Consider the following 27,979-nt stretch of genomic DNA (forward strand, 5'->3'; position numbering starts at 1 on the left):
GAAATAAAAGCGGACACGAGGAAGGCAGAGGTAGAAGGACTGGAAAGGTGGCTGGAGAAAACAATGGGAGAAGGGATGGAAGAGAGAATAAATAGAGCGCTGAAAGGACAAGTGGGAAAGGAACTGTGCGAGTATGTGAGAGGACACGAATGGATGATGATGGGGAAAAATTTGAGTGAAAAGAATAATTGAAAAAAAGATACGAAAATGAAAAAGAAAAAAATGAAAAAGTAAGTAATATAAAAACGGGAAAATCGACGGAACGAACCGCTGCACAGTTTACTTATTTCCATTTATTCACACACGCGACTTAAATATACAAAATTTACATCATTATTTTCGTTGCGTATCGAAGGTCTGCAGTCTCGAGGCAGCTTGAAAGGAAAGCTGATAAAGAATCGGATAAAAAAACATCAAAATTACGTAACTGCAATATTTTTTGAGCAAACTGTTCCATTTTCAATGTCAGCTTCGAACGAGTATACGTTATTCGGTATGGTACACGCGGAGAAAATCTATCGCGACTCGGCCAGGACCGTTGATTCTCCGAGTGGATTCGTGGTTTTTTTTCCTGACACCATAAAACTCTCGAAAATTGCATGTCTTTTCATTCCATAACTTTTTTCAAAGACTGCTGAAAAGTCGCTCGCGAAAATGCGTCCCATTTGAATCTCGAATCAAGAGATTTAATCTCGAACACTTTTCCCGATCTCGGCCATTTCAATGATCAAATGCACACGTTCACGTCCCCCTGTGCCAAAGTCGCTATGGAAGAACCTTTTTGCTTCTAGCTTGCTGCTTTTCCCTCCCGACTAACGAGCACATAAATATTAATATTTATATTAAATGTATAGCAAAACGATGTGTACGCGACTTATCGATAAACACACATTGGCATTAAAGCATTCGATTCGAACGAGCTCAATATTGTATGTAAATATTAGTATCAGTAAACTAGAGTTTCCTTTTTTTCATAGATAAATATTATTGCACTGAGGGTTTTCAATGATGACGTCTACGGAGTGACACCAGTGAGAGTTCCTAACGACGAAATACCAGGTACACTCGTTGATCATTGCAATTTGGGTGGAGCGATTGAAGGCACGAGTAAAGAAAGGGGTTGGAAGGAGCAAGTGGTTTTTGGAAAGATTGAAAATGAGAAAAAATATTTTACAAGTTGCATTAACTCTCGAAGCATATCGTACACTTTAGTTGTCTATTTTTTCGTATTTTTCTTCGATCAGACTGAATTATTGTCTTTTTTTATAAATGCCAAACGACTTTTCGTTCGCAGTGCTCTCTATGGTCTTCACCCTTCACAAAATGACAATCCCATATTCCACTTTCGATGGGACACGCAACGATACCGTCTCGTCATTTTTTAACTCTAATATTATTCTTCATTTCGTATAACAATAAATTTCTCCGATAACATTTGTTCTTAGAATAAATTATATATTTATCCGCTACGATGAAATATATATTCTTCAACTTGTCAATCTGTACAAAAGGATTCAAAGGAAAATGCTATTTACATGGATATTTGTTCGACCTTTTTTTCCTAGCCGAAAATGTGACTCTCACAGTGGATTCTCGTGCTGCTTTTTAACAGCGACTGACAATTGGGCTTTGGAATCTCACAGCTGCTTTTCAACGAATCTCTCCTTTGGTGCTATAATTTTATACGATTCTTATCGAGCTTGAGAAAATGTTGACTTCGTTGATTCAATGGTCGAGCTTTTCTTGAGACGATCCAATATCGTAGGATCTATAAAAAAATGTGCTTTCACGATTTTCCTAGTGACCGTTGTTTCATAGCAGACTCGAAAAATGGTTTTTTTTTCAGTTTAATCGAAATCGTGGGTTCGATCGAGGGGTTCAGCCTCCGGCACACGTTCGTTAGTTCGGAAGTATTATTTTGAAAAATTCATGGAAAGCTGCGGTGAGTCGAAGAGATTTTCTCGACGACTCGGAGCGGCTGGACCGCAAGTTCTGTCAATAAACGAACAATGGAATTGAGCGGCGCGCAGAGCTCTGTCTGCACTCCGTTTTCAGTGATTGTACTGGATCATAACAATGCGGAGCAATACACCGCTCGCGAGCCATTCCCACATATGTTTAAAGGGTTAATCTAGTTTTGGGGAGTGAAAACAAGAAGCTGCGAGTCCAATTATCGAGATTTATGGGGCGGGCTGCATCGCAACGCGCGAGAAACTGGCCCCGAAGTGGAGCAGCGGAAAGAGAAGGAGAGAGAGAGAGAATGGCTCAAGAATGTGTATTACTGGGATGTTAAGTTCAACTGCAGAGCGTGAACGATGATCAGGGAATACTCATTCGAGGTCGTATACAAGGTGTCGCTCTGTCGATGCTGAGAGTGCTGGAAATTCGAGAATTTCTATCAGTTGCAAAGTCAAAGCAGCCAGTTTCGTTCAACTGGAGCACTTTGCTCTCGTCTCTGTAATCTTGGAGAATTTCTCGTTTTCGTACGTCAAAAGATGGCTACTCGCGTACCAATTCGAGTGGCCTTAACTTTTTGTCCTCGGATCGTTGTGAGTAGAGGATTTTCGAATGAAGGTTCGGAAGTGAGCATGGCTTGCAGAAAAACGAGTAATTTCTGCTTCAGTGAAAAATACTCGAATCGAAATCGTCCAGGACACCCCGTACATCGAACTTTAAAAGCGTGTTTAATTCTCGGCTTCTCACACGTTCCTAATCCCTCGGTGTTCTCGTCGATTGGTGCACGACTCTTGACAAAAGTTTACGAGCGAGCGCAATATCGTTTGGTTCCCCGTTCGATTATTCGGTCCTGTCGCGAGACAAGCCTCGTCGAGCAGTAACGCTCCGACCGAAATTCCAACCCCCCGCGTCGACGTTCGACGCTTACTCGCATTTTTCGAATCCCCCGATGGATTTCCCCCTTAAATCGAAGGGTCGGAATTGGCTTTTCGCCCTTAAATGGGAGGCTGTTTACCGCGGTTGGAAGGTCGGGAAAAAAACTTGCGGAAAAGACTCGAACGCGATGAGTCCGGAACTTAGTTTCGTCCTCTGAGTCCGGACCGTGTGACAGGCAAGTAGAATCAAGTTGAATCTTCATTGAAGTTAAATAATCTTCGTAATTTGAGTATTAACTTGAGCGACGAGTGAACTTTTGAGCCGAGGTTCGAATCTCCGTCGACGTTCTCCGAAGCTAATCGCTTCGATTTCCTCGCGAGTTCAACCTCAAATTTGTGCTCGAGCGAAAGAGCGCACTCGAGTTTGTCCTCGAGCTCGACGGAAGTTGACTCGAATTACGTAATCGACTAACGTCTCAACTAGAAAGTAACCGTCCACTGTTGCTAACTACATAAAAATGTTGATCCTCGCACTCCAACGCTACTTTAGCACTCACGAGAGAAACGTCTGGTCCAACCGACTCGGAGCCACGGCTCCGAGGCTTTTCCATTTTCTCTATAAATGCATATTCTTGTATTCTGATCCCCCAAGGCACGTACGTATGAGCAAAACAGTGTTTTTTTTTTTTTCTTAAACGAATCGCTTCGTGCATCATTTTTTTGAACGAAACGCAGTCTTAACGCTCTTGGAGTGATAATTTCTGTTTTCTTCCTCCTGCTTCAGCTTCTTCCTCCTTTTCTTCGTTTGATAATTGTGGAGGAACGAGGGCTCGAGCGTCGCCGTGAATTCTCTCGGGGATCATGACTGCGACGAATTCGTGACTCGTGTCTCGCTCCTTCTCTTCTCCCAGTCGTTCACCCGCTTCAGAGGATAGCAAATTATTGCGGAGAGAAGAATCAGCGCTCCCGATATGTAGAACGAGGCGTCGTAATTTCCGGTCACGTCCATAAACGCACCTGCCACACAACGCCCAATTCAAATGAATATTAAAAATTGATTAAACGGATGGAACGAAACCCGAAATACGTGAGCTGCCTCCGGACACAGCGGGGAGAAGTTCACTGAGAATATTTCATTCAATCACCTGCCAGTGGAGCTCCAACCGCTGCAGCCAGTCCTTGGAAAAGTAGAAGCAAACCAAAGGCGTTTGTCAATTTCTCCAGACCCATTAGATCCACCACTATTATCGACCTGAGGGACGCGAACACCGCTGAAATTGTGGAAAAGAAAAATATTCACTAAATCGAGCACAACCAGAGATTCTGGACACCAAAAATCTTCGTTATCATTCATTTTTATCGCGAAACGTCTCCCAATTATTTTCTTCCGATTCAAATCCTTCTGTTTGGAATTTTTTTTTTTTTTGGTTTTTATGCAACATATCGAAATATTGATTTTCCCTTGACAGCAGCTCAGTTTTGTTTAAGTATCGATCGAATACAGTTTACTAGGAAACAGATTCAGTAGAAATAATTTGGTTTTATTCGTTATTTAGTTCATTCATTTAGTGAATTGATATAATAGAATTACCATCATAATTGAATCATTATATGAAAAGCAGATGTAAGTTTAACAAGTTGAATGATGCTTACATTCTTGAATCGAAATTCGTTTATTTGTTTATCAAAAATCGATTACTAGCAATTTTTGCTAAATAAAACTTTCCATGAATTCAGCAAATATGTTCGGATATAAAAATATTCGTAAATATCGAAAACCTATGCCAATACGATGGCTCTAATCTGTTTCTTACGATTCTTATGATGGATAATCGCAACGATTAAATGACGAATCCTCCAAACCTGTATCTCGTAACAGCTCAAATTAAGGCTTCGGCTTTTTGTCAAGTTGTCGTTAATATCTTTTTATTCATAACTATCAAATAATAAATCCTAATAATTTCCACTAATTTTATATTTTCCCTTTAAACAGGTTGAAGAGACTTATTAATCATTTTCGGAGCTCAAAATTATCGTTTTTCAGACATTAAAATTCAAAATTTTCTTCGTTACTGTGTTTCGTTTGTCGAACATTTTTTGGCTCGTTGGTCATTGAATTCTGAGATCGAAAGCGTTTGTCTAGACGAAAAAATGTATCCGCATGTTTTCACTCACATATACTGAGACCGAAGCTCGCAGCATAGAAAAATTGGTACTCCTTCGTCGGCGAGAGCCCCGAGCATATCGTCGCGATTCCGCAGATGCTTATGAATACATTGTTGATGAGAAGAGCATCGACTCCGGGAAAACTGCTAACGATTCCACAAACGACACGGCCGATTGTGTTGCCGATCCCGATAACGGACACGAGGAACATGGCCGTCGAAGTGTCTATTCCGCTCAACTGGGCACGATCTGCACAACAAATTTAGTCTCACAGTCATTACCAGCCACCCCGTTGACCTCGGAAGATTCTTTACGCGCACAATCTCAACGAAGAGCATCAAAAACTTATTACTCGAGAAGCAAAAATCTACGATTCGGTTCTCCAAACAAAAATGAAACTTGAATTGTTAAAAAAACATAAAAAACGACCATTCTTTAATAAACTGCCAGAGATTCGATTAAATTTCATCGCTCCCATAAATTTTTCACTCCAAAATGAACTATTGAGGTCCACTAATTTTGTAAAAGCTCCGAATCTTCGTTTCGTACGATGAGAAAACGGTTCGACGATCGTCTCGTGTCACGGGCAGTCAAGCGTTGCAGTAGTGCAAGGCGTTGAAATTTTCGTGGATTTTGAGTGAAAAAAATGCTTGGTCGAAGCTGTACAGCGCTGTTGAGGTGCGTCGTTAGGGCGAGCGCCAGTAACGCGAGCTTTTATCGCCTCGTCGTTGCGAGATTCGGCGAAGCTAATGTCGTTATTGCTATCGGGCCATTTACCTGGCAGATAGACGAGCGGGGTGTAGAATCCCATCATGGTGAGACCACCGCTTATCGCCAGAATGAGAAATGATGGACTCTTCAAGAGGCTCAGGTCGAGCATCGTCGTCAGGATCCGGCGCACGCTCTCCGGACATATATAACAGCTTCCGCTTTCCTCCTCCTCGACATCGTTCGTCGTTGGCAACCGTGTTACCGACATGTGATAGCCGACCGATGACAACTGTTAAGGGACAAAAAAATCGGCTTGTCAGTCGGAAAATCGTTTCTAAAAATGACGTCGAAATCGATCCGGTTTTTCGTGAGAAAAAATCGATAATTGAGCGCCTCGAAACATTTCGATTGTGATTTGAGTGCGCATTCTACGTAAATGGGATTCGGGGCCGTTAGTTATTTCGTTTCATTGAAGAAAGAGCGCGAGATTCGAACTAGAAAATCGCTTTTCGTTGCGGTCAAAAGTAAACAATTTCATTGTTTCTACGAAATTTTTCATTCCGCAGCGATTTTAACGACGTTCAAGTTAAATTTCGAGAATACATAGAGACGCCGTGAGGACATGCAGTGACGAATGCTCACCTGGGACTTGTAGTGAGGCAGCCTGTGGAGGGAACCGCCATAAAAAATGTCGTCCCTGTAAAACGGTCTCTGGGGATCCCTGCTGCTGGAATTTCGCTTGTGGATCATTTTGAACGACTTTTCGCTTCCCTCCTCGAGCCCGAGCCGGCGACCGCTTATCGTGTGTCTTCTGATCTGTTGAAAAAATGGTTGATCAGCGTTTCAGTCGTCGAAATGATTTTCTACTGAAAATACGAAAAAAATGAGTTTCTCAAAAATTCATTATCCGGAGCATCGGTTTTGCTCATTTTTTTTTTTTTTTATCATCTCAATAAAAGCGTTAAGGAAGTTGAGGCTGTACAGTCATTTTTCTTACCCAAAAGTTATGGCCTGTACCTTTCAAAAGTTAGGCCAGTTTACAGTTTGGCAATGTTGCATACACTTTAAAGAAAAGTTGGGGAAAAAAAGACGAAAAACTGGTGAAAGCTCAATCGAAAACGCGAACGGTGACGATCCTAGCCTCAAAAAACTGCAGGGGAAACAGATTATTATTAATATAATCTCAGCAAATCTCCTAATAAATCTGAAAAAAATTGACATTGTTCGGCAAGCCTTGCTCATGTTGCCCAAAAAATTTCATATTTTTAGCATCATTTTTAACGGAGATATCACTGAATGTGTCTTGACTTCCATAAGATTACATGTTATTTGGCCCAAATTGTTATTGATTATTCTCAGCAACAACGCTCCTAAACTGTCTGAAAATTTAACTGATTTTTTTTTACACTTCACTTTATAAGATGCAATCGGTTTAAAAGCGATGACATCATTTTCATTCTAATGCCTCAACTTCCTTAAAGAAATGAATTGACCGACGATTTTCCCGAAAAAATGAGGATTTCGCTCCTCTTGGGCTCCCCGAAAACACTCGCCGCGGACACAAACGAACAATGAAGCCATTTTGACCGAGAGAACAAAGCGTGCATTAATGGAAGGCCACGTACCGTGGGGATTCTTCCGTTGAGACGTTCCAGGTCACCGCTAAGTAAATTATTTTCCTCCTCGACGGATTTCATCTCTTCTCCAGTGATGACCACAGAATCTGGGTATATCGGTGCAGAGAGCCGTTTCTCCGAGGTACTAAGCTGCTTTTCCAGCCTAGATTCGACATGGTGTAACGAGTGCATTGATGTACTATTGTGCAGAAAAAAGCAAATTGGAAAAACAGCACCAGAGATCATTACTTCGTCGGATTCGATCGAAAGAATTCATCGCTTTGACCAAACTATGATTTTCAGCTGAACAAACGCCGGGACATCAATCAACGACGGTGCAATTTCGCATGCATGAAAACTTCTGATTCTCAGAATTCGCCAAATTGATGCGAAATTCAACGAACCAACAAATAAATCGAGTGACTCGAATAGTCTCGCATGGACTCGTATTTTTTTCAAAGTTCTTAGTTTCAAATCGTTCACTCAAATTTCATTTAAATCGAGAAAAAATGGGAAAAAAATAAAAAAATTTTACATCCGAAGTCATTGCGATGTAGAAAGGAGGACAATGGCTCGTGAAATATCGTGAAAAATCGTGGCTTCAATTACTTTGCGATATCCGGATGACTGCTGAGGAGCTGAGCGGCGGTCGGATATTCGGTGTTGTTGTTGGTGCCGAAGAAACGATTGCGGATTGGGTGATTGGCGTGTAGAGAAGTGGTGGAAGCGCCCTTGCCCATCAGCGGGCTCTTGACTTCAGCTCCGACTTGTTCTTGAGTCTGTTCCACTTTGATTCGAGTGGGTTTGAGAGGCCGGAACATTGCGCCGAAAGTTGCACAATTCAGCAGCATGCCTGAGCGCGGAGCGCGGAAAAAATGACTTGTATTAATCGTGGCTGGTGTGCTCGAGATTCCACGAGAATTCATCGACTCGAGCCGATTTTTCGCGGGGAAAAAACCCTCGAAATAAACGGTTTTTACCGTGACAAAATATAACACGAGATAAAAAACCAACCTGCTTGGAAAAGGAGCGCCCCCCTCCAGCCGAATTGGTTGATCAGCAATTCCGAGACTGGCGCAAGGACGAAAGTACCGATTCCCGAACCGCAAACCGCAATTCCCGTTGCGAGTGCCCGCCATCTTTCGAAATAGAAACCCGTCGTTATCACTGCGGGGACATAAATTAGCCCCACTCCGATTCCCCCTGGAGAATTTATGTAAAAATCAGAAGACACGTTATATTAATTTAAACACACGCGCACACGCTCCCACTTAACGCACCGGTTCAAGGCCTTTATTCCTGCATCTTCTACTAAACTCTCTATATTTCTCTCACTCTTCATATATTATTTATCTTCCTTGCTACGCAGTTTATAATTGCTTCCTCGACTAAGTTATACCACTTAAAACAATCGAAATTCTGTGAATTCAATAAAATTTACGTGGTTTTGACGATTCGCAGTAAATTTGCTAAATTTCTCTTTTTCCGTGTGCCTCAATTCGTTTACACCGCTAAAAACGAAATTTCGTTGAAACATTTCAATATTTTGTCGACCAAGAAACATTTTTCTAACCACGCGATCAAGTGTTTTTAGTTTCAGCAAACTTTGCTTACGATGAAACAAATTTTGTCGGGATTTCGTCGCTTTTTATCCCGCAGAGACGAAATAATTGTATTGAAAAACTCACAAACTTTTAACAATACTCTCGGCTCCCGTTGAATTCTCAAAAGAAATGAATTTTTACGCTGTAAAATGTGTCAATGCGAGAATTTTTTTATAATTCAATGTGAGAATGCAGTCATTTTTGTATTTTTTGTTCTTCTTAAACGAATTCCAGTTATCGATAAACGATCAATCGGGCTTCAATTCCGTTGACAGTGATCGGAAGGCCTGAAATTCAACGAAAAAAGCAACGCAGGTCCTTAAAATATCGAAAGAAATTTGAATTTGACGAAATCGACTGGAATTCGACTGGAATCCGTTGAGTGGAAGTAGCGAGAAAAAATTTTTCGTGTGTATCTCGTTGCTCCGAGCACTGCGAGCGTGGCTTTCGCAATCTTATCACACTTTTGGGGCGTCAGGGGAAAGAGAGGGGCTCGTATTCTCGCGGTTGAGGGAAAGAGAGAGAAACAAGCGTGCCGAAAAATGGTTGGAAGTAAATATAAGCTCGGTAAACGATCGAGTTACCGCGCAAAACACGCGCTCTTCTACGCTATCGTGATAAAATTATGCAACGAAAAGAAACACCCGAGGACGCTATCAAAATTTATGGCAAAATTCTCCATCGAACGAGAAACTCCGATTGGTGGATATCCCGAGGGCGATTACGTTGATAGAGTTTTAAAAAATGAAGGAAAAAAGAGATTTATACTTACCCAAGACGCCGTATGTGATGTACATGTACTCGACTGACCAACTGAAGTAGGACAGAATGAAGGCTAGGCAACTGACTACGCTCCCTAAAATCGCGACGAGTCTAAATCCGTATCGGTTCGCCAGTGCCGAAACAAATGGTCCTGAAAAGCACATTTTTCGAGCTGAAAAATCGTTCGATCGAAAGACCGATTTTATCAAGGCAATTACCACCTAGAAATAAATGGTTGGGCGGTGTTAAAGAAAGCAAGGAAATGCAGATTTTATGGGCTGAAAGGGAACTAACAAATTATTGCGCTTTTTCATGAAAAAAAAAAAAAAGCAATTTTGGGTTTTCAAATGATCGATTTTCTCAACAAGGGGGACAAAAAATTGGACGAAGACGAATTTGCTTGACGGAGAGACTGCAATTTTTCACGAGTCGATTGTGAGCAGTTTTTACGACCCTAAATATAGATTTTCTGCTTCTGAACTCTGACAAGCAATAAAACTGTCATTGCTCCATATATTAGTTATGAAAAATACGTGAGAGATCTCTCGAGCGAAGAATAACGAGCATTGTAATTCGAAGATAAATGTTTCTAGCTCTGAGCACAGCAGATTATGGCCACTTATTGTTGCAACATATCCAGAATTATCGATAAATAAACGCAAGATAATTCAATTGTTTGCCAGACTCTTGTCGAAGCGAACTGTTTCTATTTGGTAAATATACACGCGATAACCGAGACTGTACCCGACGAAAAGAAATCGGAAAGATGCCACTCGAGAGCACGATATTTTAACGTCATTGCCGCTGTCATTTTAATCGTTAAAAAGTAATAAATAATCGAAGATGAAGAGCTCTTCGTTGAAAAATGGAAAAAAAAACATGGAAATTATCGTTTTTGTTTCATTGCGTTTCTTCTCAACAATCTGACGCGTTCGAATTTTGATGAAAGTGGAGAAAAAATGTGAAAATTTTCATTTTTTTTCTCTGCGTTTCTTACCAACATTATGACGTTCGAATTTCAATAGGAAAACGATCGAATAAAAAATGCTCCATTGAATTCCGAATCGAGAGAAGAAACGAGCGTGAATTAGTATTTTGGCCGGCTCTATAGATTGAACGTCGTTTTTTCTCGACGGACTCGATTCCACTGGCCACGCAATGCTCGTACGCGGATACAAATGGACTGCGAATTAAGTGCGCGTCGTTAAATTTCATTGTTCCCCAGAGTTGGTAGTGACGTTTCCCAAAGACCGGGATATCTCGAGTACATCATTTTGTCACGGCCAATATAAAAAACATCGTGGCCGTGCGTACGTTTAAACTAATTTACGATTTAGTGCGGCCCAACAATGTTTTATCGCTATCGCGAACTCGAATGTGTCTCCTCGGGCTGCTTCGCTCGTTTTTAGCGATTTTTGCGAATCGAACGTCGAAGAAAAACCTATTTTATAGAACAGACGATCGTACCGGACGGAAAGTGTTTGGATGGATCGACTTTCGTTGCTTTTGGGATCGAGAAATTTGGCCGAAGACGTCGGCCTCCGTTCGGACCAACGAAATTTGATGAACGTCTCAGCTCGGACGTTTTCAAACGTTTTTATCAACAAATCCGTCGTCGAACCGATCGAGCCTACTTTTTAGAGCTTCGGTCAGGGGAATTCGCACGAATGGAAAAAGGGACGTACCAGCCATGAGATAAAAGCCCGTTTGAAGGGATCCAACGAGAGCGACACGAGCCCTCGTCTCTCCAAAACTCTCCGAAATTTGGGTGAGAAAAATACCGAAGCTGGAGATGATTCCATCGACGAAAAGATTGCACATGAAGGAAGCTGCAACTATGACCCAGCCCCAGCCTCCATCCGGCGGGACAACCATCTCCACCTCGATCCCCTGCAACATTTAGAAACATCGTAAAATACGAACTCACTCGTTCGCACACTGTTAAAAAAATTTTTTTCAAACAAGTAACTTTTTTTTAATGCAAATAAATGAATTACTTGTATATTATCTAGTAATTCATTATTGTTTCCATGTAAATATGTTTTTGACATAAATTTAATATTTTTATGAAAACAAATATAAATTTCTTAAAAATAATGGACCGTTAATAGACGAGATTGCACGTTCACTACAAACAATGCGTCAATTTAATTCGGCTGACTAAATAAAAATTTCGACAGAGCTTTCGAATTTTTGCAGCCAAAGTATGTTTTGTTCGAAATGAAAAAAATGTACAATCTTAATTTAGAAAGTAATTTCTTTCTTCTTCCTGGAATACAAATTTTTTCGATTAAAGTTTTTTATTTTTATACCGAAGAGTAATGCGATTGCTGGAATAAAAGTCAATTACTTGTTTCAAGTACGTTGCGTGTTTCCAATGAAAAATATTGCATATTTTTCATGAGTAATTTCCATGTATGTCATCAAAATAAAATATTGTCACCAAAAATATTATTTATTTACCACGAAAATATATTATTTGCTATTGGCAGCAATTCTGTATTTAATTTAAATAACGGTATTTAGTTTCAAGAACCTTTATTATAACGACTAATCAATAACTGCCAAAAAAATGATTTATTGGACGTAAAATATTTTTTTATCCAACCCAAATGAAAATATTTTAGTAGCCAATGAATTTCCCTCAAATAATTTGAATTACTTGGAAAAAGAATTTTTTTTTAACAGTGCACATAGGCACGCGGCAACGTGGACATTGACACGTCGTAATATTTGACACATGAGCGATAACATTTTGACCTGCAATAGCGATCTTTGATTGCTTATCATGGAAATACAACTTGTCTTCTCCCTCTCTCTCTCTCTCTCTCTCTTGCTTTCTCTCTGTGAGGGACTCGAATAATAATTATTTTTTCTCAATGCGTGAGCTAAAGATTAGCAAACCCGACCTCGGATCTGAGGAACGAGAATGATTCGCCTCGAAAAAAACCGAACGACTCGTTTCTCAATTCTCGTGTTGACGTTTTGATATTGAAAGTAGTATCGCAATCGATCATCTTGCTGAAATAAATTCATTTTTATTCTAATATGGTTTTTTTTTTTTTTTTTTTAATTTTTCACTGTTCAGTATCATCGCTCCGATATCACAATATTTGTGTTTTTGATTCGTCGTTGAATGAATTACGAAAGGGAAAAGCAACAGAGAAATGTTGTTGGACATTAGATGAAACTCGTTATGACATTTCAAACGTAATTTTATGAACGAACGAGACGATACAGGACTTTGTTTATTGCTTAGTTTTCTTATTAATTATTGGTTTGCAATTGTTTAATTATTTTCCTGATTTGCATACACAACATTTGAGAACTCTTCAAGTATAAAATCAGCTTTTCGCGGTGCCCATGACGTCTGCCAGCTTGAGCAGTGCCAGGCACTTGAAAATCCGAAAGAGCCAGCAGCGCAGGAACGACAAAAATAATAAATGCTCCAAGTTGATTGAAATTTTCGAAATTTTCCATTGAGTCTGGCCTGGAATGAATTTCAGTCAAAACTCAATCTCGATTTTTGTTTTGAGCGATTAATCGGAGAAAATTGTAATTTAATGGAAATCGAAGCGATCATTAGCTCCATCGCGAAGACAATTTTTTCTCGAAACTTCTTTAACGTGCCCCGAACGAGGCATGAAGCTTGCTAACAAGCCGTCGTTTTCAAAATGTCTTCGACAACAAGAGAATTATCATGAAAACGAGTCTCGGTACAATTATATTCGACAACCGGTTGCTCCATTAATAACGAAGTATGCCGCAGCGTAAGATTGTTCCAAGCAAATTCATAAGTTACATCCAATGGAAACTGGTTTTCTTTTTCACACTCGTGATGTTTTGATATATCGTATACCAAATGAAACTCGTGTTTTTCAAGATAACGCGTAAATCGTGTTCCCACTAAAAAATTCCATTGACGCCGGTGTCGGATTGGTCTACTGTTTTTTTCATCATGCGAGCGGGAGTTGAAAAATCATTGGCGAATTAGTGACAGCTCCAAGAGCTCAAATTCACTAAATCCTTCGCTTTTCCAGCGTCGAATTTCCTCGACATCCGATCGTGTCGCGACTGATTGGGTATAAATTGAAATTCCACTGTATTCATAGAATTTGAGCTCGCGTTCGTCGTCTCGACGACCGAAAAATTTCCATAACAAGCACTCTTCCAGACCCAGAATTCTCGACGCCCTTAGAATTCGTATGAGAAAAAATCTGTTGAAACGCGATCCTGGTCGCGTGTTAGAAAAAGAAAACAAAACAAAAAAAAAAAAACTTTCACGAGTTCTGAGATCGAATGAGCGAGATAAGTAGACAATTTTTCTCGTAACGATGAAAGTGCGCAGAGCCGAAAAAATAAAGAATTCAATTCAGTTCGACGATAATTAGCGTTCAATAAGTCGAAGCTAAAATGAAGTTTGGTGATTGGACGATATTCTTACCTCATTGTTGTTATCGTTGCGACTCTGGAGCGGTATTTCCTCAGTTTTGGGAGCAAGGTGTCCGTTCCGTTGCGAGGGCGAGTCGCAGCACTCGCTTTTGTTTTCAGTGGAGGGTGCCATTGCGTGAAAATGGGGTTGGTCGTATCAGCAACGGGGGTCGCGGAGCCCGTTGCATCAAAGTTGTTCTTCGAAGGTCGTTCGAGCTGGTGGCGAAAAAAATGTAGAAATGAAACAATTGAAAAGTTCGATGGGAATGGTGGAGCGAGTTTGGCAGATGGATTCCGATGAGTAGCGCTAGGAGAGGGGACTTTTACTCGCTTCTTTCGGAGCTGCAGAGCACACGTGAAAAAAAAGTGGAGAACGCACCGTTGTAGAAATACGAATGAGAGGCGAATATCAAAGTGGTCGTTTGGATCGAAAGACAAACGGAGATTAAAACGACGTCGCGGCACGTCGACGACCCTCGATCACGGAGAGCACCGAGCCAATACTGCATGCACATACGCGGACGATCGTTCAGGCATTTGTTTTTTATCGAACTGTTGGAACAAACCGACAGAAATAAGTGAGTTTCATCATCGCGGCGGCTTCGGGGCAAAATGGTGGCGCCTCGACCAACGTTTTCCACCATTTCTCCTAACGCACTCGAGCACTCTATCGAAACTCTTTATCAACCTCGTAATTAAACCCGAATCTTGAAATCGCCTCTCCCTCTGTATTTTCCAACGAATCCCCTCGAAGCGGAGACTCGCGTAACCTCGTCTCGCGAGTAAAACCTACGAAACCAACAAACTTGAGCGATTTATGGAGGAATCGGGCTCTCTCCTCGCAACGAATAATAGTTCTTAATTCGCGCTTGTCTTTTGACAACGAAATACAGCTGCTTGTAGGCACACTATTGATCAAGAGCGACGTCGACTAGTTTTCTCTCGTTTGCCTCGACGCTCGAAGCGGTGAACTTTTGACAGGAAAACTTTGCGGTCCGATTGATCGCTGAATTTCTCATTTCATTGATGAGCATTCCAATGTGAATTACAATTTGTTCAAGCATCGACAAAGTTTCCAAACTTTTTCATGCTTTCGCAATGTTTTCCGTCAAAAAAGCCTTCTCAAAGTTCGATCCTTTTTCCAGCGATTTTTTAAAGCCACTTTCCACTTACGTTTCTGCTCAATCATCGCGAGCTTTAACGCCCTCGAATGCCTCAAACTGCAGAAAATAGGCGGGAGAAATTCATTGTGGAAACACGCAATCTTCGAACATCTTTGCGAAAAAAAGATATCGGAGGATTTATTGACGGGGGAGAGTGCATGAGAAACCACGCGCTGTATCGCGAGCAAATATTCAAGGAAATATCGCGAGAGGCATCGCTCAATGGCTCCCATTATCTAGAGAGCAGCAATAACTGCTCTCGCACACTTTGTAAGCGATGAAAAGAGGGGGATTAAGCGACGAGAGGATCGTCCGAGCCATGGACTCTGAGCGAAGAGCGTTGTGATTCGTCTTCCGTATTAATTTCCCGCACTTTTATAGACTTTTTTAAATTACAAACCGCTTTTTCTGGCGTTCGATGTTTCGTTAAAACGCGCATTAAAATTTAGCCATGAAACATTTCTCGTTTTATTAATATCCAGGGAAGTCTCCTGATTCGGTGACCAGCAATCGATGGAGTAAAAAATAAAAAGAAAAAGAATTCAAAATTAGACTGTCTTTGGCGATGATCGGAACGTGAAAATCTCGCAACGACTAATATATTCTTCTTCTTTAGAAACGTTTTTGTTTTTAAACTCGCTAAAAATATAGAATTTCGCAATTTTTTCGGGTTTTTATAGGTTCGTATGGAAGGAAAATATATGAAAATGGAAAAAACATTTGGAATTTTCGTCCCAGACGATAATTGCGATCTCCACACATTGCACGCAGCTGAGAAACTTCGACAATCAGACTCTGCGCATAAACCATGTACAAATGAGTATTTCCCACATTAAAAAAACGCTTTTGTACTGTTAAAATATCGAAAGCTATACCGAAAAGTTCACTATACCGAGTCAGTTTCGTCCATCCAAAAACATTCCCGAAAACAATAGATTTTTGTGGCTTTCTAAAGCATAACGCCCCCTTAATTGGTCGTTTTGTAACTCCGAGACAAAGGAATGTAGCGATAACCGTTTGAGATTGGTCGCAGCTTATCTCCAACGAACTTGTAACTTCCAATATCTTTATTTCAAGCGCGAAAGCGTCGTGTGACCAATAAGTCGCGTGTGCTGGAATGTCGGTCACGGCGGGCTTGCCGAGTCTATTTTTCACGAAAACAACTCCCGACAAAACGCATAGAAATACTCCTTTGCGAGTAAACGCGCGCTCGAAAAATAGCCGGGGAATTAGAAATAGCTAAAAATATATGTTCGGAGTCGTCGCCACCGTCGTTACGATCTCGAGGCCACACACGCGACTCTCTTTGTTGCATCTAACACTCGACAATAAATATTTTGGTTAAAACTCGAGTCATCGAACTTTCGCGCGCGGTTGCGCGTGCCAAAAATAAATACTCCGGGCATTCAACGTCGAATAACTAAACAAGCGAACAAACCAACTGAATTTTCATTCAAATGATCGTTTGAAGAAGCCACTCAGGCCAAAATTGTGGCCCCGGAAATCAAAGTTTTATGAGGAGCCAGACAAAATTCATCCGGCCGCGAGGTCCCGTTGATAGCAGCGTTGCGGCTAATGACACCATAAAAGATCTTACGAAAGGAGCATTTAGAAAAAAAAGCCGAAAGTTTGCCGGGATTCTCGCACCTTTTATCTCATTTTTCATACCGAATTTCCGTTCATAAATTCATCGGAGAAACAGCTTTATTGAGACGCTATTTCGCAGATAAAATCGCTCCAATTATTGAGCAAAATGACCTCAAAGTGAGGTGAGAATCGAGACGACATTCGGAGTCGTTAAACTCATTTGACTTCTAGCAATAAATTATTTTCGCTGAAGAATTCTTCGGGCGTTTTGTTGAATTATTATCTGGAGTCTTGTAAAGCAGGGTGCAATAAAGTATACTTAACTTATTTACAGAACTCTCATCAACGAATCGCACTCTGAATAGCCTCTCGACGCTTCTCATATCTTATTTCTAGCGATAAAAACATGTGGAACCTCGTAAATTTTCATTGGTGTACGAAAAGAGATAAAAATCTGAAATTCCTGCGGTTGCGGTGTGCACGAGGCCGAGAGAGAAAAAATTGTGCCAGAAAAGTTGGGCCAGTTGACGAAATATCGGAACAAGGAATTTGAATAGTGAATCAATGAAAATCGACTTGTGATTAATGACGAAAATAATAATGAAAAGAAAATACTAAAATTGTGAGCGAGAATAACTTTGGAAGGTGCAAATTTCCATTTTTTTCGTCTTTTCTTACACCAAATGGAATCACATCGAATCTGCGATCGAAGCTATTGTCACTTTTTTCCTTTCTTTCAACGAGGAGAATTGGTAAGAGTAAAAAAAACGTTCTCTCATTGAATTTTGCTCTTGTCGTTTCGATAAAAGATTCGAGAAAGACCTTGACTCTCTTGTCTGACACTATACACGACCTTCGTAACCTTCGTCTAAATCAGTCCTAATATATCGAAGACTGTGTCACGTTTTTTTTATCAAATTCTCTCCCCATCCTTCTTCTTCTTTTTCTGATACTCATTGTCACTTGGGGAGCAAATACAAATTGAGTAAATACGTGTTCTTATCGAAAGCGAAGAGAAAAATGCTTTTTCGTTTCTGTTCTCGTATTCGGAAAACCCTCGCACGGTTTTAAGGCGTGTTTCTAGGAAAGTTGATCGTAAGAATTCCCCGTAGAATCGAAAAACTCGTGCAGTTTTCAATATTTTTTTATGCTTTTTTTCAAATATTCGAAATCGTTTTCTCCATAGTCTGTCGAGTCGGATTTTCGATGTTGTGATTAAAAAATTTTATAAACATAATTAGAGTGTGACCTTTATTGGACAAAATGCACGCTTTTTTTAAACTGCCGTAAATTGTTAAATTTTTCGAATTTCAAAAATCCGGCTCGACAGAATATAACTACAACTTTATTTTACGAAAATTTTTTAACGTTCTGCAGATCTATCAACATTTCAAGAAGAAATTATATGCAGACCGTGAAGCAACTTTTTTTCACGCAGAGCTTCGGGAAACGTGATTTTTTATGTTGTAATTTTTGATAAAAAAATGCAATAAATTTTCTCACAAAGTTTAGATACTAATGAACGATGTGTAAAAAATATTTTTGTTAATTTCAATTGCTAGCTCTTCCAAAAACAGTTTTTCGTTCAGGGCGTTTTAGGCAATGCTGTCAATGCTTTGAACCGATTTTTCGGCCTGAACTTTCGCAGCGTTAAACCCATAACTTCAAATCTTCTTGAATCATCGTTTCTTTTTTCTGCAGGAATCTGCAGCTTTACGTAAGTAAGAGAATTTTCGCACGTGAAAAAGTCGTTTGACATCGCCGAATTCGACTTCCGAAAAAATTCTAAAAAATCGATCCAATCGTGAAAAAAAAACGAGCGGAATTTCAACTCCGGAACTCTTCGATTGCACGTCCGGCTCAACGGTTTCTCTCGAGGGCTCGCCTCGAGAGAAAAAGCCGATTGAGCGAGTGTGTAGATCGCGAATTGAATCGCTCAAGTTACACGCTTTAACTACAGAGCATGCCGACGGCCAGTCGGGCTCTCCTTCCGAGAAAAAAATTACGACGAGCTTCCTGAGAGAGCGAGGAAGGGAGGGAGAGAGCGGAGAATAAAAGAGTTTAAGGAGGATATACGCGGGCCTACGAGGCCCGTGGAACGACCAGCGGAAGACGTCGAAGAATGGAAGAAAAGTTGAGAGGTCAACGAGGGCCCCGCAAGATCAGGGGCCAATCGCGATGATCCGCGAGGTAAATTACTCCTCATCCAATGTAAATCACACTTGGGAGCAATAAATTAATTAGAAAAAAAACGAGTCGAATTGGACGACGAAAAATTTCACTCTATTTTTTCATTCAAATGTTAGCGTCGAAACTTGCTACGATTACGAAAACGTAACGCCAAAAGACGTCTCGAAAAATGGAACTTCGTTGAGCACCGAAGGTCCTGAGATTGCGATAAAGTCAATCGAATCAGCCGGATTTCGGGGATTTTTTGGTCGACTCGGATGGCTTGCTCGTCATTAACCTTCGAACATTCGTGTCGATCTTCACGAGAACCCGATGGAATTGACCGATTTGATGAAACCGATGCGGAGCTCGACTCAATTATCGCCACAACTCACTGTGCCGGACATTGGCAAATTATCGTGAAAATGGAGGAACTCGTGAAGTCTCACCGCGAGCGATGGGCGGCTGGGAAAGAGACAGAAAACGGCGAATCAGGTGCTCGGTGTCGGCGGATGTCTTCGACACCGCGGCTGCCCGTTCGCGGAGTTTATTCGCGCCGAGTTTGGCCTCTCGTGCCAGACTGTCCGAACACTTTATCGGGAGCGCGTACGCGGTTCCTCTCGATCTCCTCGATTAATGTTTACTTTGAGTGTGTGTGCGCCTGACAGCTCTCAATGAAACTTCGAGCCTTCGGTACAGATTTCTTCACTTAATTCTCACTGGCGTTGCTCTTTTTACGCAGTCGGATGTGAGATTAAGTCGTCAGAGTTAGAAAAAGTCGATTCGGAGCGCTCACCGGGCTCGAGGAAATTCATTTTTAAGATTTTTCAACAACATTTGCGGCTTCCAAGCGACTCCCCGTTGTGTGACGGGCTTTCGAATCTAAATGAAAAAGACTACGAAAAACTTGCGATCTTGCGCGGTGCTCGGGACTCGTCCGCGCGTGGATCAATTTTCGTTGGTCTCGGTTGTGGAAGTTTCATTGAAAATATTCTTAACGGCTGATCAGAGAAAATATTTATGCTCAAATTCTTCGATAGCGTGAGTTCGAAACTATAAATATTGAAAGTTGCGTCATCGCACGCGAGGGAGCCGGAAGTTTATTTGATGAGCTTTAAAATTCCACAAATGTTTAGGCACTTTCGTATCGACCGATCACAAATCATTCGTAATTCATATTTCCCTTAAGAGTATGGATCAGTCGACCAACCTCACTGGGAAATCAAAATTCTTTGACAGAGTTTGACCGATTAAAAAAGACTCTGTCAGAGCTTTTTTTTATCTGTCAAACTCTGTCAAATAAATTCGATTTCGAAACTTGGAGCCTGACCCATCCTCTCAATGATCGATTCGAACAAAGGCGTTCGAGAGTTTCTCTAACAATAAATGGAAAAGGCGAATCATTTGGTATTTTGCTCGGTGTCCTAACCTGTGACGTCGACGAGAAAAAGACTTTGGTATCGAAGCCTGCCCGATATTTATAGGGCGCGATAACGACCAAGATTTGAGCTCATCGCCGATAAACGCCCCAACGCGATCTCATTTAATCAGCGCGAGTCTCGATGAGTTTGAAACTCCCCAATGTAGATTATCCTCGTGAGAATGGATTCGTTTTATCATTCGAGTGCCTTCCCGAAGACAAATATCGAGATAGAGAATCGAAACATCGCTAATAATCTTTCCACCAAGATTTGCCTCTCGGACATGTTTTTCGCTCGATTCGTATCGTTTGCACTGCGACGGTGCTTCGGTGCGATTGAAATCTGGATAAAAGCTTCGCGGTCACGGGAGGTGGCAACGAGCGGAACGAAGCTTGGAAAGGGGAGCAGCCAATTTATTCTATTTTCGTAAAAAATAATATCTCCCGAAGTTCGAAAAGGGAATTTGGAATGAAAGAGACCCGAGCTGCCAGCGAACGAGATTAGAAAGGAATAGCAGAGTCGAGAATCTGCTGCTGGGCAAATATTTAGTCCCCTGAAATTAAAGAAACGAGCCTGACAACTTAATATACCAGGTTGACAGAACGTTCTTGAGGAATTACCAAATTAGACTTGCTAAGGTGTTGTTCCCACCGATAACGCGTTGAAAACGAGATTAAACGTGGCACGTGACGGACAAGCGGAACGATTAAAGTGAAATATGCTTCGCGGAGCGAGCCTCTCGCGAGAGCAACGGGGATCGGGTTCTATGTGTTTTCCAAACAAACTTCTAGCCGAGAATTAATCCCATAAATTAAGGGGCTTTCGACCCGTAAGAAACGCCACGAAGTGGAGAAATTTCAATAACTTCCAAAGAGTTGTACACGATTCATCAAAAGAGGCGAAGGCTTCCTGGAGAAATGCAGCAAATTAAGAAAATTACCTTAACGCCCGCAGCCAGTCGGCTCACACTTCAGGTCGTAATTCAAACCGCTCCCGAGACCGAACTACTGAACACATCGGAACGCCGTCGGGAAGTTTTTTATAGAAAATTCGACGCTCTAAAAGATTGGTCCCGTGTGTTTTTACGCTATCTCTCAAGGTTTCGGCAGTATTTGTGATAACAGAGGCTTTCCTCGCGGACAGGAAAAGCACCAGAAATAAGCGTGCTCTGGCCCAGCAATCTTGACGCGAGCCCATTAATTGAGGTATTTTATAAGTACGTTCCTCAAATTAAGTACGTTCGCTACGTTCGTCAAAATTTTCTCTCCGTTTCCATTAAAATAAAAAGCTCCTCTTCGAAAAGCTTGTGCCCGCACGACATCAATTTTACTGGCAATTTTGTCTCCCTGCCCGCCATCGATAAAGCTCGACAGCATCGCCAGCGAGAAGGAGGCAGTCGAGCGAGTTCCCACGTCAAGCGCGCGAGAGCAGAGAGAACAATCGGCGGAAAGTCATAAAAGTGAAAAAAGCGTTGAGCAAAAGTTTGTCCTTTTATTTTTCCACCGGAAAGTCGATATAACCGCGAGTAATTGAGTTCGGCCGGAGTGTTGTTCCGAGCTAAATAATGATTCAGAGTATTTACGTGGTAGACCGCGTGACCGATATCAGCTGCAGCGCGATGTGTGCCCGCCGATGCATGTGCTATTTGCATATACACGGACGGGCATCTGTTGCCGAGACTCTGATAATCGAGAGATAAGTCAGAAGTGAGAGGGCGCGAGGAGAAGCGCCGACTGCCGCGAATAATAGTGTGCAAATCGGAGCGGCCGGCCAAAAATCGCAAAAAATGGAGAAAAAAGTGAGCGAGTTCCGATTATTTCATCACGCGGGCGGGCATCACTCAGCTGCTGGGACGGCGGCACGTGCTCGGACAAAGTCCGATCGCGCTGCGCTTTCTTCCGCTCTTATCGTTCATCCGCCTACCTACATCATGTCGACGAATTAAGCGCGCATGTGTCATTGTACGAGGAGCCGAGCAAAGCCCGTTCCGAGATGGATGCCCGGTAAAAAAAAAAAAATAAAAATTGAGTGATTCGAGTATATTTTTTGAAAATGGCAAATATAATTAAGCTCTACGGGAAAAAGAACAATGAAATCGAACCATTTTTCGAGGCGCGTATTATCCTCGACGATCGGGCTGATGGGAGCGTCGTCAATCAGAATCGAATCGGCACGTGTGGCTCGGTTCTTTTTCAGCGCGTCGATCGGCGCCTCGAGCGGCTAGACTCGAGCGTTTACCAAGTTTTACAACCACCGACGATAACGTCTATTTTTCAGTCGAATCTCACTGCCGAAAAAAATAGGAATTGCTGAAGATGACGGTAGTGCGTCGCAGGAAATTCGACTGTCGCCTCGTTGACTGAACTTTTTGCTCTTTTCGTGATCAAATAAACGATTCAAATTTATCCTCGCAATTATTAAAATTATGTGTAACTTGTTTGTTTCTAACACAATGACAGCGGTTGAAATACTTTCGTACAGTAAAATCGTCAAGGAAAATGTGACAACAGCCATTTTCAAACCTGCTTCGACCGTTTGTGTCGTTAAAACTCGTCAACCTCAAATAAGTGTTTTCCTTTTTCCATTCCCATACATCATTTTCACCGGTAGCAAGGCTTTCTCAATCATCGCATCTAAAATCATTGTATTTTCTTATTCCCGTTTTTGGCTCTTTAAAAAAAAGTCCCTCTTGAAGTTGGAATTTTCGATTTCCATTAGATTCGTGCGAGCTTCCTTAACGGATGAAAACATCTTTGGCCTGACGTATGACGAATCGTTATCAGCATACCGTTGCGACAGCAAACACACACGAAACGAGAGAGGAGGAAATTTAAAAAATTCTCCGCCATCTGAAAAAACAACGATTCGTTGCGTCGCCCTAAAAATAATACAGTTTTGTAACGATCTGACGTCTTATCAGTCCCAAGTTTTTCCTGCTTCTAGCGCTTCCATTATATTCATTTTTTTCCACGTTCGTAATCCTATTCCGCAACAAATGTCAATTACGTCTTAATGGAAAGTAAATGCGAGAGAAGAAAATACACGCGGGTTTAATTCGAGGGAGAGAATCATCATTTTTATCGCGATTGAAGAGCCCGGATAAGGCTCCGTGCGACGTAAGAGCACGCGACCGGGGACCGGAGGGCGCAGAGCCCGCGAAACCTGAAAAAGTGCCTCCCCTTTTCAAGAAACACTGACAAAACCTCCCATTCGACGACTCATTGAGGAAAAGTTGTCACCACCGAGTCAAAACTCTTTTTATCAAACGCAGCGATTCGTCTTCTCGATAACGAGAGTCTCCGTAGCCTCGCGACATCGACACGCAGTTTCCCATCGTTTATTCCCCTTTCGCGTTCCCGCGACAACCCATCGCTTTAAGCCCGTACGCGTACACGTCGATTAAGCACGAATGTATAAAAAACAACGATCCGTACAGTCACACACCCGCGGCCGACGTGGGCGTACAATCGCTACGAAAACAACGAGTGGAACGCGCGATTATTGTTTCAACTGGTCATTGAAAACGAGCAATGAATCATTCCCAACGCGGTGCGAGGGCCGCGCGAGAGCAGACAAAATCCACGATAGGCTCTTCCTGGTTTTTCTTTTTTTCCTCGAATAACCCATGCACCGGATCTCCGGAGAGAAAAAAACGCTTTTTCCTCCCAACTCCTTTTGCACTCGACTGTATACTCCCATATTTGCATGTACACACCTCCGGACGCGATCGTATCATGCATATGTATGCATCTATTCGTTAATATACTTGAGGCAAGCAGCAACACTTCGATTTCCATGTTATTTACGCCCGCAGATTTATTCGCCGCTGACTTTCCGGCTGGCACGATTCACATTTGCGTGAATGAATGATCGTCCAGCAACAAGGAGATAAATTGTCGTCATATCGAACACGCGCACTCGCCGATATCACGCAGCGTTTCGATTCATCGCCGCAGCCCCCACTCCTCGGCCTTTCTCCTCGCATGAATCTTTCGGATATAATTTCTGAATTATCGATCGCCGCTCGCGGGATCGCAATTTTATTTCCCGAAGAAAAGCCGAGAACGGAGCTTTCCTCGTGACAGGAAACTCGAGAATTCACTCTGGAGATGCGAAGTTTTCGAGGGGAAGCTCGAGGCAAGGTTTGCTTTTGAAATTACGGGAAAACCGGACGGAAGTGCGAGGGGAATTTGCGATTTTTTCGACTTTTTGTCAAACGGCAATAAATAAAAGTAGTCGAGGCCTGCGAATGTGGCGTCGATCGATAAAAATACTCGAGGACCGTCGATCATTTTGAAATAGTGGAATTTCGCGTTCGATTCACCGTTTCCTTTGCCCACGGAGTAATCGCTTTTCGATCGAACTTTCTGCTATGACGTCACGAAACTCGATTTAAATCAATGAGTTTGACACGAAAGTATATGGAGGAGCGTCGGCCCAGTTTCTGCTCCGTTTCATTCGCTTTTTTGTTTGGACAACAAAGTTTTTTGAATTTCGTGAAATCGACCGAAGGAAAGATGGAAGAATTCGTTCATAAATCATCGTTAATTTACTGTGTCTCGCTGCTGTTTCTGTCGTTATGAAGCTCGCTCTTTTTCTGTCCCCCGAAACGATTCTCCTTATCAAAAGAATCTGAGAAAGTGCCTGAATCGAATGTGTCTGTGAGCAGGAAAAAAGAGGTTCGGGGGCCGGACAATCGGGAACCGGTCGTCGCCACGTATTTTAATATGACGTTTCAACGTCCTTGGACAAGAGAAGCAGATAAACGCGAAAGTAAGCCATATCTTGTCCGAGTTCCTAAATTATTTCGATCTATAGGGTGTCTCGGTGCTCGCGGGCCGGAGCTCGAGGGCGGGATTCCCATAGAAAAGTAATGGAGCAGGGAAGGAAGGCTTGCAGCAGTATTTTTAAGGGGATTTGGACGGAGCTGCGCGCTCATCCGCTGGGCCGTGCTGTCGAAACGGTGCTGGCAAATGGAGGAAAAATGCATGGGACCAATCTTGCGGGGAATCGAATTTCCTACAAAAAAGGTTCTCACGCGCCTTCTCCCGATTTCGCCATAGTTCAATGGTGAAATCGCTTCGAAAAACGCGGTCTTATTTCCAACCGCGGGAATGCGCGAGGCTCGAGAAACCGGAGGTTTGCAGCCGCTCGACGGAGTCGGGGCCTCGGTCAGCTCTGCGAAAATGAAAAGTATTAAAGGTCAGACCGAAGAGAACGGTGCTCGGTGTGTATCGGTGCGCGGAATTCAATGCTAAACTCGAATTGACAAGGATGATTAAAGCTGGTAGAACTGGTGAATCATCGGACGTTCGCGTGTGTTACCGTTTCTCCAAAATTCCGTTCGCTTCAATCGGCGGGCCTAGAAGCAGCGTGAACATCGGGGCAACGAGCGGCGCCCGTTTCCACTGCGATTTATTCGCCGGAAACCTGGTGTCGATGGAATTTTTTCGGCCCGACAACGAAAGAGAGGGCCACGAGTGCGAGGAGGATGAGAAAGGGCGGCGGAGCACGTGTCGTCGGAATAGCGGGTTAAAAGCTTGCTCGCCGATCGAAAAATCCCAGGGTCGATGGAGACTGTGAAAAAACAAAAAACAACTCGAAAACTCTTGCTACCTGGACATGTGTCCGGAAGCAATTACCGAATCTACTGCTCCTTCGGCTTGCTCAACAAAATTCGCACGATAAAACAGAGTTATGTTGGGGCCCCGCACGTGACGTCGCCCAGTCAGCACATGAGCTCTGAGCTCTGACGACAGACCCGCTCTCAAGGACTCCGAACTTTGGTGCGTTATCGACAGGTGCGTAATATTTACTCAAGTATGTTTCCAGCACATGCGGCGACGCGCCCGGAGATCTTTCGCTCAAAATGACATCGATCACAACTACACGTCGAACTTCCCACGGCGGCTCTGCGTGCCACGCGACTCGCTCCGAGTTTCTCCGTAGCTTGAAAAAGTCTCCTCTCGAATCCTGCCAGAAATCGATTGATTCATGAACCGGAGAAAAGTGACGAGGGAACGGGCCTCGGGCGACTCGTCGCGCGCGCTAATCGAATCGGTTTAATCGACTTTCATTGGCTCTCGCTCTCGCACCGGGAATAAATCGCGTTGAGAGGCCCAACTAACGGGGAGCCATTCGATAGAGACATCGAGACGGAAAAATGTTCGCGAAAGCGGAAAAACGGATCGGAAGGTGCGATGGAAAAGGTTGAGGAACGCGGCAGCGAGGAGGCGCGATCGTGCGAGCGGGGAGCAGCAAGCGGGAGAGAACATCGGGGAACACGTGTCCGTTGCTTTGGCCACGTGGTAGCGCGGCTTCGTGATCGCGCGAGAAGCAGCTTACGATACTAATTCTCGCGTGGTTCCAACGTCTTCGGAGCACCGGGCCATTGCGCATCCCGAGTCGCGCACCATGCGGCGCCGGAGACGATCAGAGAAAAGAGAAATGAAAAAGAAGCATACGGGAAATTAAGCAATTGCGGCAGGACGGCGAGACCGCGAGAGCCCGAGCGGGCGACGCGGCCGGGGGGCGAGGGCGGGAGCGGGGGGATTTTCGTAAGTCCGAAATAATCGAGGAGCGGCATAAAAAGTTTGGAGCGAAGATATAAATATGCGGGGAAAGGGGGGGGGGGGGTGGTGGTGTGGTGGGCATAGAAACTGTTGCGGGAGTTTGGAAGGCGGCCCGGACACGCGTGCGACGCAGAAGAATAAACGACTTTTTTAAGCGGTCTCTCGACGACTGGCTGAGTGAAGGCGAGTCGACCGATTAAACTCACCTTCTGCATTAATCGGAAAGTTGGTCTGCACACAGAGGCGAGAAACTCGGCACCGAGAGCGTTGGAAAAACAAAGATGGGATGAGAAAAGTGAGCTTCTCGGAGGGAAGTAAACGAGCCCGGGAAGCAGCAGGGGAATTCGAGGTGGAAAGCTCGTCGACAAAGAGCCATTTGTACACGCATTTGTTTACGTACGTTAAAAGAATGGAGGGAACGTGCAGAGGGCGCCGAAACGAGCCGCGGGAGCCCGTGTCCGGGAATCCTTTTCTATTCTTCCCGCCGCCGAAGAAACGACGAGAACTTGACACAGCACACGGAGCACAGACGCACGGAGCGCACGGAGCCAGCAAAAGTGCGCTTCCCCCACACACGCGTTTACTCGCACGCGCGCACTTCGAAAAAAAATATTTCAAGCGAAGCCCCTCCGGCTCAAAGGAGTTTGAACAACTCGCCTCACCCTCCCCACAACCCCCTCGAGAGGCGAGAAAAAATGGCGCGTTTTCTCGCCGGCCGCGCGCGCTCTCAGCGGAAAACGATCTCTAAACGAACGAGGCTCGCCGCGCGAGTTACGAGTTGTGCTCACCGCGGACGACGAAAACTTACAAACCCGGTTCTCGCGCTTTACACTTCGCACAGGCGGCAGCGGCGGCGGTTGCGGAGACACGTACAGCGACGCGGTCGCCAGCTCCCTGCGGACTCCGCGAACCGGGCGAGCTCCCCGATAACCAACGTTATATATCC

At 43.1% G+C, this 27,979-nt stretch overlaps 1 protein-coding gene across 4 annotated transcripts; it reads right to left on the reverse strand.

Annotated features, from left to right (window-relative positions):
* Positions 1-278: 278 nt before the first annotated feature.
* LOC122412717 (uncharacterized) lies at positions 279-27,920 on the reverse strand. Of its 4 annotated transcripts, none has more exons than XM_043422481.1 (12): positions 27,434-27,920; positions 14,135-14,337; positions 11,376-11,580; positions 9,701-9,841; positions 8,339-8,527; positions 7,934-8,177; positions 7,334-7,523; positions 6,351-6,524; positions 5,775-5,997; positions 5,007-5,246; positions 3,977-4,102; positions 279-3,848 (listed from the first exon to the last, which is right to left on the reverse strand). In XM_043422481.1, exons 2-12 carry the CDS (start codon positions 14,252-14,254, stop codon positions 3,691-3,693), a joined length of 2,010 nt encoding a protein of 669 aa, XP_043278416.1. In that variant the 5' UTR covers positions 14,255-14,337; positions 27,434-27,920; the 3' UTR covers positions 279-3,690. The 4 variants fall into 4 exon arrangements, with proteins under 4 accessions (XP_043278416.1, XP_043278418.1, XP_043278415.1 ...); XM_043422483.1 differs by lacking the exon at positions 27,434-27,920 and adding an exon at positions 14,501-14,706 and having other exon boundaries at positions 7,334-7,487; XM_043422480.1 differs by lacking the exon at positions 27,434-27,920 and adding an exon at positions 14,501-14,702.
* Positions 27,921-27,979: the final 59 nt, after the last annotated feature.

This window comes from Venturia canescens, chromosome 6, assembly GCF_019457755.1.
Source record: "Venturia canescens isolate UGA chromosome 6, ASM1945775v1, whole genome shotgun sequence".
NCBI lineage: Eukaryota > Metazoa > Arthropoda > Insecta > Hymenoptera > Ichneumonidae > Venturia > Venturia canescens.

What these genes read in the sequence shown, in the direction of transcription:
- LOC122412717 (XM_043422481.1), bottom strand. Translation starts at nt 14,254, where the DNA reads ATGGCACCCTCCACTGAAAACAAAAGCGAGTGCTGCGACTCGCCCTCG. An exon ending in GGCGCTCCTTTTCCAAGCAG is followed by an intron (nt 8,178 to 8,338) that starts GTTGGTTTTTTA and finishes CTCCGCGCTCAG; the next exon opens with GCATGCTGCTGAATTGTGCA. An exon ending in AGTCATCCGGATATCGCAAA is followed by an intron (nt 7,524 to 7,933) that starts GTAATTGAAGCC and finishes TCTGCACAATAG; the next exon opens with TACATCAATGCACTCGTTAC.